Here is a 12,579-nt window from a genome sequence, read left to right on the forward strand (position 1 = left end):
TTCTGCAAAGTATGACAAGGATATTATGTCAAATAGTTTTAAAATACTTGGTAAAAATAGTTATTAAATTTTTAAATAAAACACCCTGTAACTCAGTAACAAGGCACATTTTATTTAAGTGATTTGGGTTAAATCTTATGATTTGGCGGTCAAAAATGTATAACTCAGAGATTGGACATTTTTAACGAATAACCCTGTATTGATATCATGTGCAATACTCGATACATGAATACATTTATATATTATTATAATGTTGTACAGAAAAAAATTTTCAGCACGAACAGTTTGACGCTGAAACAATTTAATTCTGAATTTAATTCTCATCGATTCATATTACTTTTATTTCGTCCATGCAATATTTTTTATTTTAGATATCACCGAAACGATGTCGATTAAAAACATCATCCCAAAATCTGATGGAGCAACTGTTACAATTGTTGATTTAAGCTGTTCATCATTGTTCGGACCACTAGATATACAATTCGAGTTAACTTGCCTCAGCGATTGGTGCAGAACAGAAGCACCTACAAAGTTTAATAGGTCGTATAATCCAACTAATTTTAACTTCGATGTAAGTGGCTCTTCCATTCTACCTTTCACAAATTATGCTATAGCGGTAATAATTCACAGATATACCGTTAGGAATGCTGTTGACTATAAGGAGTTTAAAACTCTACCCTCAGGTAAATATAAATTTAATTGGGATATAGAAATTTTTTCTTCGATCTAGTGTGTAAAGTTTATAAAGAGTATATTTTAAAATTGATTTTAAATGTGCAGGATATCTCAAGAAATGTGCCAATATGAGCGAATATGATAATTGATAAAATACTAACATACTAAAGATTGTCTTTCTGCCACTCTCAAAGCTCTAAGCGCCAGCCGTGTGCCAACAGACAGAGAGAGAGCGACTAAACCTAAAACTCCTTCAGACTACTCCCGAAGTTTGCTCGACAAGGTACTAGGGAAAGTTGTCCGAAGTACATCGCTATGTACACACTCGTTCAACTTTGAGGAACACATTCGCGCGGGGCGATGCTAACTTCGAGTCCTTATCGCAAAAACTAGCAAGTGGAAGTTGTCCGAGGCGAGTCAAGGTTGTATCAAGGGCCTCTTCACACTATCCTATTAGCCTAACCTCGAAACTTCGCGAGTAGTGTAGAGCTAGCTTAATGCCCATATTTAAGCTAGCTCCACACTTTTGTGATAGTGTGAAGAGAGTAGTACAATCTTGGCTCGCCTAGGACCACTTCCACTTCTCGGTTTTTGCGACCGAGTCAAAGGACTCGAAGTTAGTATCTCCCCGCGCGAATGTGTTCCTTGAAGTTGAACGAGTGTGTAGCGATCTACTTCGGACAATTTTCCCTAGGACTTCGTCGAGTAACGTCGCGAGTAGTCTGGAGGAGCCATTATAGTCTGCATGTATAAATTTCATGCTCGAGCATTACTTCGCCAAGTCGAACTTACTACAAAGTCATGCTCAAATCTCTCTGTTTTATAAACGAAACTTCAGCTGTTCTTGTCCAATAGTAAACTCAAGCATGAAAAATTAGGGATTTTAAATAAAACTGATGGATGATATTAAATAAAACGAAGATTCTATTAATTTTGTTATTATCATTGTACTATTTCAAAATATTGTCGCTACCTTTCTATTTCAGTTCTTTTTCTCCATACCTACATATTTTCAAGAGACTAATAACTATAACATAATAATAAAACGATCTGCATTACTCGTGAATGAATAATATTAAAAATACCAAAAGAAACTAGGTTGAAGAAAATAGAACCTCAAAGTTCAAAATAGATATGTACCTACGTAAAAAATGTCTCTGGTGCCATAGAGCAATTTTCTTCATTTTTTTTCAATCCAAAGTAGCTCGAATAGAGTCACCTAACTACAATGGCGGATCTACGGGGAGGAAAAAGGGGGAAATTTTCCCCCTAAGATAGTCCAAAATTAAAGAAAAATATTGTTGAAGCATAAAAATATATTAGCTGACATGAAACTTAAACCACGTACAGACAAATTAAACCCAATAAACATGCTAGTTAGAAAAATCAAGAAGACTTAATACATGTAAGTCATTATTTATGTGTTTTATGTAGTTTGAGTTTATCTTTTTTTATGTCTTGTGGTTGGTGTTTCATTGAAAGTTCCCCCCTAAAGTAAATTTCCCCTCCCAAGGCAAATGTCTAGATCCGCCACTGCCTAACTAACGCATTATCAAATACCAAAGATGCTTTATATTAGTTTTGTTATAATAAAATTATAACAAAATAAAACTGTATTTTTTCCTGTTGTAGTTTTTTTTAACCTTAACACACGTACCTTTCAACGTTCAAAATACAAATATTCTCAATATTGTTCTGAAGATATTTCTTTGTGGCATTTATGTAATTTACTATTCAAACTGTTAAATAAGCCACAATTTAACTTAAAATGATTTTATTGACGTTTTCACTTCCACCTGGGGCGTCGTTATCAAAATACAACATATTATTGATAATAATAACAGTAATATTTTGTATTTTGACAACGACGTCCGATGTGGAAGTCGAAACGTCAATAAAATTATTTTGTAAGTTAAATTGTGGCTTATTTCCCGTTAGAATAGTAAATTACAAATATTTTCTTTGTTTAAACAATTTAAAAATTTTTATTAGGTAATAATTTTTTTACCGGATGGCGGACTGAACGGTTTCAGCGGCTCTGATTTCCCTCCAGATCAATATATCATCTGTGTCTGGATGTTCCATCTCTTAGAAAGCCTATCGATATAAATATTTTTAGATTTCTAACCATAACATCTACATTATATATTATTTAAAAAATATAATTTTAAAGACATTTGCTTTTTTTTGTAATAGTTGCCAATAAAATTTATGGCTTAGAGAAGTACAACAATAGTAAGAACTCAATTTCGTTACGCTGGAAACCACCGTACCCTCCCACTGGAATTTTAGACAAATATTCTATTCTATACGCCACAAGCAGAACAGGAATAGAATATGTACCTGTTACAGAATGGTCAGAATGTACATTTTGGAAAGGGTATCATTGTGCAACGATAGATGAACAAATTTCCTTCAAAAATGCATACCGGATACAAGTAAGTAAATTTTATAAGTTTTTTTATAAATCACTAGTTCACCTGGCGAACTTTGTACTGCCTTAGAATTAATAAATGTTCAAACTCTTGTCGATTATTTTCATTGAAGGGGTATATAGTACACTATATTTTTCGTTTGCCTATACGTCAACATACTACGTAAAATTCACCTTAAGCTATTAAGTGTCCATTTGAGATAAAATAGTCTCGAGAGTAGTCTATAGACTGCAGTGGCGTACTCATAGATCAGCGGGCCCTGGTTCCAGTTGGGATGCGGGTCCGCCTGCCCAATAAAACCACACATTGTATACCTATCAAAAGTTTTTAATAAACATTGAATATAGATCCTCATATATCATAAAATTCATTTAATCTTAATCATTTAATTTTAATTTTAATTTTATGCTGGTGTTGGGTAATATTTAGAAAGATAATATAGGGTAATTACAATTTAGATATAGCGTTAAGTAGAATTGGAATAGGCAATCGAACAGATTAAAAAAAGTAGGAAAAGAGATGGAAGTACAAGAGAAACATAACTCTGAAGAAGAAAATAAGATAGATAAAATAATGGAAACTTTATTAGTATTAACACAAGAGATAAAAATGATAAGAGAGGGACAAAAAGAATATATTAAAGTAATACAAAAGGTGAAGGAAGAGAATGAGGCGATAAAGAAAGAAAATATGCATTTAAAAGAAGAAATAAAAGTAATCAATGAAAAGTTGGAAGAAATAGACAAAGAAAAAAGGCGCAATAATATTGTAATACAAGGAGTTAAAATAGACACGAACGAATCGAATATTTTAGAATGTGAAATGAAAACCTTTATACAAAATAATTTGGAAATTGAAGTAGAGATAAAAACAGCAAAAAAGATAGGATATAAGACCTGTTTAGTGGAATTCAATAAGATAGAAGATAAAATCAAAGTAATGACAAACAGAAACAAATTAAGGAATACAACCAACAGAAATATATATATTAATAACGAGATGACTGTAAGTGAAAAACGTATACAAAGACAAATGAAGGAAATAGCGATTGAGGAGAAGAATAAGGGAAAGAAAGTCAAAATGGGTTATCAAAAAATAGGATCGAAAGTGAAGAATGGAAATGGAATAAGGATAAGGAAATAATAGAAAGAGCTCCAAAACGAGATAAAAAAGAAATAAAAGCCGATGGTTCAAAAAACTAAGTAAAGAACAGACGGGAAAGGAAAAACGGAAAATGGACAGGAGTGGAATAGGACAAACGAATAAAATTGAAGAAAAAGTAGAAGAGAATAAAAGAAAGAAATTAGTAGTAAAAGATTTTATAATAGGAACGTGGAACGTAAGAAGTATTAATGGAAAAGAATTAGAATTAAACAAAGAATTTGAAAAAGCGGATTTAGATATATTGATAATAACGGAAACAAAGAAAAAGAATAAAGGAATAGTAGAAACAGACAATGACCACATTTTCATATGGAGTGGAGTGGAAAAGAATGTACGAGCGACAGCAGGAGTGGGATGTTTAATAAAGAAAGAACACAAAAATACACTTAACAAATGGGAAGCCATAAGTGAAAGAATACTGATGATAGAATTAAAATGCAAGACACACATCAAGACAATAATAGCAACTTATGGACCAGATGAAAATGAAAAAACGGAAGAGAAAGATAAATACTGGAATGAACTGCAAGAGACTATAGAAGAGTGTAGAGGAAAAATATATATTGCTGGAGACTTCAATGGACGAGTTGGAACAAAGGATGATATATATGGAGCAGTAATCGGAAAACACGGTGAAAATACAAGAAATAATATTGGGAAAAGACTACTGGAATTTTGTATTAACAATGATTTAATAATAACAAATACTTATTTTGAACATAAAGATATTCATAAGATTACTAGAGAAGAACCGAGCAGAGGAGAAAAGTCAATAATAGACTATATATTGGTAGAAAGAAATAATAGAAATTTAGTAAGGGATGCTAGAGTCAAGAGAAGCTATGAGATAAATAGTGATCATTACTTGCTGATAGCTAAATTCAGAAGCGAAGAAAATAGAACAGAGACATTCAAAGAAAAGAAAAAAGGACATATAAGAATAAGGACTTAAAAAAAATAAAGAGATAGCAGAAAAATATCAACAGATAGTATCGCGAGAAATAAATAAATATCAAGAAGAAATGATACAGAGGCCGTTAGAAACAAAATGGGAAACCTTTAAAAATATTGTATTACAAGCAGCAAAGGACGTCTGTGGGACTTACAATAAAGACAACGATAAGAAACAAACATCTTGGTGGACGAATGAAATTAAAGAACAAGTAAGAAAAAAGAAGAAAATATGGAAAGAATATTTAAATAATAGAACAGAAGCAAATTATACAAGCTACAAGGAACAGAGAAACATAGTAAAACAAATGGTAATGAGCGAGAAACAGAGAAGTTGGACAGAATTTGGAGAAAAAATGGGAAAGAGATAATAAAGGTAATCAGAAGCTATTCTACAAAGTACTCAAAAATCTGAGAAAAGAAAAAGTAGATATAAATGCAAGTGCAATAAAAAACGAAGCTGGGGAGATACTGATCGAGGAGGAAGAGATAATGGAAAGATGGAAAGAATACTTCAAGAATCTACTAAACACAGAACAGAAAGCAGACAATCAAGATGATGAAATGGAAGAGGAAGAATGGAATGTAGAAAGAGAGGTAATAAATGAAGATATAACTAGAGAAGAGTTAGAAGAAGCTATAATGAGTCTAAAGAACGGGAAAGCACCAGGAAGAGATAATATAACATCGGAAATGATAAAATATATGGGAAATAGTGGAAAACTAGTATTATTAGATATATATGGACAAGCATGGAGGGAAGAAACAACGCCTGAAGATTGGAAAATGGGCTTAATATTGCCAATACACAAGAAAGGTGATAACAAAGATTGTAACAATTATAGGGGACTAACATTATTAAGCACAATAACAAAAATATACGAGAAAATAATAGAGAAAAAATTGAGATTGATCACAGAAAACACATTAACAGAATCTCAAAGTGGATTTAGAGAAGGTAGAAGTACACAGGATCATATATTCACTTTGAAAGAAGTTATTAGCAGGAAGTGGATAGCAGAAAAACCCATATATTTAGCCTTTATGGACATGGAAAAGGCATTTGATAAAGTCAATAGAGAAATAATTTGAAAATGTTTAAAAAGGAAAAATGTAGATCAGAAACTAATAAGGGTAATACAAAGTTTATATAAAGAAACAAATAACTGTGTAATAAGATATAATATGATATCAGAAAAATTTGCTACAAATGTGGGAGTTAGACAGGGAGGGGGATTGAGTGCGCTTCTTTTCATAATATTTATGGATGAAATAATAAGAGAAACGAAACAAAGAACTAAACCAATATACATAGGATATAGGAAATTAGAACAAATAGGGATGACAGAATGTGCATTTGCCGATGATGTGGTTATTACAGCAGGAAACGAGAAAGGCCTAAGAGAAAGCTTGATAGTATGGAATGAGGTATTAACAAAATACGGTATGAAATCGAATAAGAGTAAGACAAAGACAATGGTAATAGATAGAAATAGGAAAAGGATAAATGTGCAAATAGATGGAGTAAAAATAGAGCAAGTCAGTAAATATCAATACCTAGGTGTAATATTTGAAGAAAACGGAAAACAAGAAATAGATATAAATTATAGGATACAAAAAACAAATAGACTATATTATGCAATAAACAGTGGATTTGTAAATAGACGATAAATATCAAGAAAAACGAAAATGAGTGTATACAAAACTGTGTATAGACCTGTACTTACATATGGATGTGAATCGTGGGTATTGACAAAAAGGGATAAAAGTAAATTGCAGGCAATAGAAATGAAATATCTAAGAAGAGTAATGGGAGTGACAAGAAGAGATAGAGTTAAGAATATAAAAATAAGAGAAGAATTAGAAATAGAACCAGTAGAAACTTATATAGAAGAAAGACAGCTGGGTTGGTGGGGACACCTTCAAAGAATGAGTGATAATATACCTGTTAAAAGAATCTGGGAAAGCAGAAATATAGAAAGGAAAAACCGTGGTAGACCAAGAAAACAATGGAATGCAGTAATAATGGATATTTTGGAAAAGAGGGGAACAACATGGAACGATGCCAAAAAACTAACAGAAAACAGAAAGATATGGAAGAAATTTACGAAGAACAAAAAAGAATAAAAGAAACAGAAACAGATCCCTACACCTCAGGGTAGAAGGGATAAAGATTATATATATATATATATATATATATATATATATATATATATATATATATATATATATATATATATATATATATATATATATATATATGTTAGATCACTGATCACGTATTTGACTTTTTAAAAAAAGAATTTTATTTGTTACACAATAAGTTTACATAATAGTACAAAGTTAAATTAATTTAAAATGACTACAATAACTGGACTGGTCGAAGTTGCAGCTAAGAGTGGTCCCGGCATCTGAAAATGGTAATTTATAGGTTTGGTATAAAGTGCTGAATCGCTGTTCCCATGAATGTTGGCCAACGGTTCGTACAAAGTTCCTCTGCTGCTTGCTCAGCGGTTTCTGTGGGAATGGTATGATGAAATATGAAGTCGGCGAACTTAGGCTAGTTCAAGGTTAATATTTTCTCATATAACAACTCCCCTTATTAGTGAAAAGTCAATGCCATTGCTTTGACTTTTACAGAGAAATTGGTGTTTCTTCTTCTTCTTCGCTTTCTTGTTGGACATTGGGTCTTCTTCTGAAGGAGGTTAAGCTTTGAAGTTTTTGTCTAATGGAATTCCTGCGTGGTGCTGAAGTTGGAGGCTGATCCTGGGACAAGGAGATTGCAATTTTTGGGAATATTTTGGTTCGATATTTACAGCAAAGGTATAAGATAACTAGGATGATAATCAGGGATAAGGTAGATATGGTGAATAAGGGTAAATGTTCCTCGATGAATGATTGGCTCATGATATGGTCCAGTTCTTCTGAATATTGGTCCAATTTGTGTTGTGCAATATTTAAGTCATCTACGTTGATCTTACTGAGTTTTAGCGGTTTCAATTTTGATAGGTGACTCTTTGTCTCAAAATGGTCACAGCATCTGTAGGGTACGTTAACTGGGTGACTTTTATACGTAATATTTGTATATTTCTCGATTTGGTCTTTGGCATGAATTCTGGTACTGCCAATGAATGCAATACATTCGGGAATTAATCTTAAGATTGAATTTGTTTTGATTATTCGTGTAGTGACATCTTTTCTTGCACATTTGATTGTTACTGGTAATGGATCGGAAATGGTTAGCAACCATAAATTTCGGTCAATTTCTTGAACGTTGTAACCTTGTGCCAAGAGCATGGACATCTGGCAAGTTTTTGGCAAGTTGCTGAGAGGTTTCAAAAGCTGGGCTTCGCATATAGCATCGGTGTCTATGGGGTACGGAAGAATGTCTGTACACATTCTTTGGTTTTGACTGATTTGATTGCATTTTTCGGTGTCCATGGGTAAGACATATGAAATTGAATCATCATCTCGCGCTATGTATTTATGAACAGTTGAAAGTATATGATGAAAACCAGTTTGATTATCTAATATTGGTATTGAATATAGTTGATACAAAGTGAAGATTTCGGGATCAACTAACGGAATTTCGAGAACGAAAACAATTTTTGAATCGAGCTGATAAGCTTGTAGTTTTATTATGTCAATATACTGAGCTATATTTGACATATAAGTGGGTAGAGGCAAAACGTTATTTTGTAATGACTGTGAGATTTCTTTTAATGCTTCCATTAAGTCTATGGGTGAAATAATAGAACTATGTAAAATTTGCAGGCGAGAGAATGTGATAGAATTTAGTATATCATTTAAATAATTTTCTAAAAATACGTAGCTTTCCATTAAGGACTCACATAAATCTAGTATTTGTAATTGTGCTTGGTAAAAGGAGATGTCATTATTAATGTCCAGAAGTGTAGTCTCTATAGTTTTTAAGTCGTTGTTAAAGGTTTCTTCGTCTATTTGCAATTTTTGAATAGAAGTGTTGAAAGTTTTTATAATTGAAGTGGTAACAGATATTTGATTTTTTAAGAGATTTTCAATTTGAGTTTCATCGGAGTTTATCTTATTTATACATTTATTAAAGTATTCGCCGTCAGAGGCGTCCAAATTTCCAGTAATGGATTTCCATATTGTTCCAATACCATTTACTAAACCGCGTTTTACGCGTTTATTATAAGGTACTGTGTCAGAGGTTATTTCTTTATATTTTAAGTTAACGGAGTTTGAGATTTGTTTTAGCAGACTAACATGTGTCTGTACTTCGGCTTGAAAGGCAAGTTTTCTCGGTGTATCCACGTTAATAAATTTTTCTAATAGGTTTTCCAAAATTTTGTCATTGTTGGATATTGTAGTTTTGATAGGCAATAATTCTTTGTAAACAAGTAAAGTCCATTTGTCGTTAGATATTCGTATAGTTCCTTTTTCATGGAAAAATATTCCAATTGTGTTATTAATGGGAGTGAGGAGAATTTGGGATTGGACGATAGAAAGGAGTCCATAGAATCTGTAAAGGAAAATTATTCAAAATAAGGTTTTAGTCTGTCAAAATTTACTTTAGAAGTTTGGTTAGTTTTGGGATTTAGGATAATTGCGGAATTTGTAAAAATTTCTTGAATTTCGAAAGGTCCATTAAAAAGATTTTCCGATTTTGATTTAATTTGGGATTCTTTTACGTAGACTTTATCACCAATTTTAAAATCAGGTCTTTGTGCTGAAATATTTTCGTCAAATCTTACTTTCGCCTTTTCTTTCTGTCTCTCTGTTTTTGCTCTGGCTACTTTGTAAAAATATTCCATGCGATTATTCAGGTCTCGAATATATTTACTCATTAGTGTTTTTTGATTGTATAGAGTTTCTGGTGGTCGGCCTGCAGTGTGCCCAAATATAAGTTCATATGGTGTAAAACCGTGAGTTTTATTTTTTGTGTTGTTATAGCATATTATTGCATAAGGAAGTATAGTGAAGGGATGATCGTTTGGGTTTTCGGCTTGATTTGCTCTAATCATTTCTGAGAGTGTGGCATGAAATCTCTCTACGGATCCATTAGATTGTGGATGGTTAACACTAGAAAATGTTAGTTTGATGTCGTATAATTCGCATAGGTCTTTGATTATAGCATTCTCGAATTCTCGACCGCAGTCGCAATGAATTCTTAATGGTGTTCCATAGTGTTGAAAGAAGAGTAAAAGTGTCTTGGCTACTGTTACTGCTCTTTTGTCTTCTAAAGGATAGGCTTGTGTGAATTTTGTCAGTTCGTCACGAACAGTTAATGCATAATTTCTAGTTGGGTATTCGAATATGTCCATATTGATTCTTTCGAATGGTGTTTTTGGAGTTTCTGTTATGACTAGTGGTCCACTTAAGTTTTTTCTACAAATTTTAACTTTTTGGCAAATTTCACATGCTTTTACAAATTTCTCTACATCTTTTGTTAAATTTTTCCAATTATATTTTTGTTTTATTCTTCTGACAGTTTCGTTTATTCCACGGTGTAAATTATTTTTACCACAATGGTAATGATCTAAAATTTGAGGGATTTCGTCTTCGCTGGCTGTTTTAATTATATTTTGACAGATTCTTAATTTTAATTCTTTGTCAGCAAAAATATAAGAAAATATCTCTAGAATAGGTAGTTCGAGATTATTTTCGACACAATATATTTTTGATTCATCGAATTGATCTTTATTTGCAAAAAGTACAAGAAACAGGTAAACATGGGATTACCGATCAGCAACAATACAATATACACTTTGTCATTTGCAGACGACCAACTTGTACTAGCGCAAGACTACGATGATATAGAATATATGACAAGGAAATTAATAGAGGAGTACAAAAAAGGTGGTTTGGAAATAAACATAAAGAAGACCGAATATATGTGTATCGGTGGGACACAGCAGGACCTTACACTGGGGAATGGCGAAATTATTAAACATTGCGACGCATATAAATACCTTGGTATGACCATCACACAAGAAGGAAGCGTAGACCGGACGATAGAAGAAAGAAACAACCAGGGAAGAAAAGCAATTACCCTTCTCAATAGCATCCTCTGGGACCAGTCAATATCAAACAACAACAAACATAGAATATACAATACAATTGTTAAGAGTATAATCACTTACAGCAGTGAAGTATGGCAAATAAAAGAAAGATACAAGAGAAAACTTGAAGCAACAGAAATGGATTTCTGGAGGCGCTCAGCAGGAAAATCAAGATTAGAAAGGGTAACCAACAACAGAATTAGGGAAATAATGAATGTGAAACACACAATAGTAGATGACATTAGTACCAAACAGCTTAGATGGTATGGACACGTACAAAGAATGTCCGAAGAACGACTCCCGAAACAAATCCTAACGTGGACCCCTCATGGTAGACGAAAAAGAGGAAGACCCCGCCTGAGTTGGAGAGAAGGCATAAATCGAGAAATGAGAGAAAGAGAATTGGATGAAGACCTTTGGATGGACCGAAGTGAATGGCGACTAGGCATCGGAAGACGTAGGAGAACGTTTTAAAACCGATATATATATATATATATATATATATATATATATATATATATATATATATATATATATATATATATATACAAGAAACAGGTGTGATATTACTCGTTCGGGATCAAAAGGTAATGGTATAATAAAATATTTTCGATCTTTTACTGTTTTGCTGTGTACAATATTAATTCTTCTGTTACTATATTCCATGTTTTCTTCGAATATGTCATTCATTATTTTCTCGTGAAGTTCTTCAAGTTTATTTTGCCAGAAAAAGGTAACAATATTTTTGTTAGATTTGTCTAATAAGTCCGTATTCGATATTTCAACTTTAGAATAATCGATTATCGACTTAGTTCTATAAAGTTCGATAAACTTGTCAAGTTCTTCGGACATTTTTTCTATATCTTCTTCATCGTTGTCTTCCTCGTTTTCTTGTGTGTCCGTGTCGTCTTCATTCGATGCATGTAATGTGATTTTCGATTGAAAGTTTGCACAATCCTTAAAATGGTTAATCTTAATCCTTGAGAGGGCATCAGCGTTTCTGTTTATTTTTCCTGCACGATGTTCTATTTTATAATTGTATTCTTCGAGTTTTAGGCGCCAACGCGCTAATCGGCTTCCGGGATCTTTTATCGAGAAAAGCCATGTAAGGGGTCGATGATCGGTAATAAGTGTGAATTTTCGGCCAAAAAGGTATGGTCTAAAATGTTTGACTGCCCACACAATAGCTAGTAATTCTCTCTCTATGGTTGAATATTTTGTTTCTGCACCGCATAACGTTCTGGAGGCATAAGCTATGGGTAAATCTTTTCCTATTGGGCCTTGTGATAGAACGGCTCCAATCGCGAATG

General features: G+C 32.7%; 1 protein-coding gene across 1 annotated transcript in view; it reads left to right on the forward strand.

The window, feature by feature from the left end:
* Window positions 1-377: 377 nt before the first annotated feature.
* The window catches only part of LOC126886442 (uncharacterized), a 175,461-nt gene continuing 163,259 nt past the window's right edge, over window positions 378-12,579 (forward strand). Inside the window, exons 1-2 of the mRNA XM_050653380.1 lie at window positions 378-683; window positions 2,872-3,113. Of these exons, the coding sequence (XP_050509337.1) occupies window positions 386-683; window positions 2,872-3,113 (540 nt within the window). The 5' untranslated portion in view covers window positions 378-385. The remainder of the gene's footprint in view (window positions 684-2,871; window positions 3,114-12,579) is intronic.

The sequence above is a fragment of the Diabrotica virgifera genome, chromosome 6, assembly GCF_917563875.1.
Source record: "Diabrotica virgifera virgifera chromosome 6, PGI_DIABVI_V3a".
Classification (NCBI taxonomy): Eukaryota; Metazoa; Arthropoda; class Insecta; order Coleoptera; family Chrysomelidae; genus Diabrotica; species Diabrotica virgifera.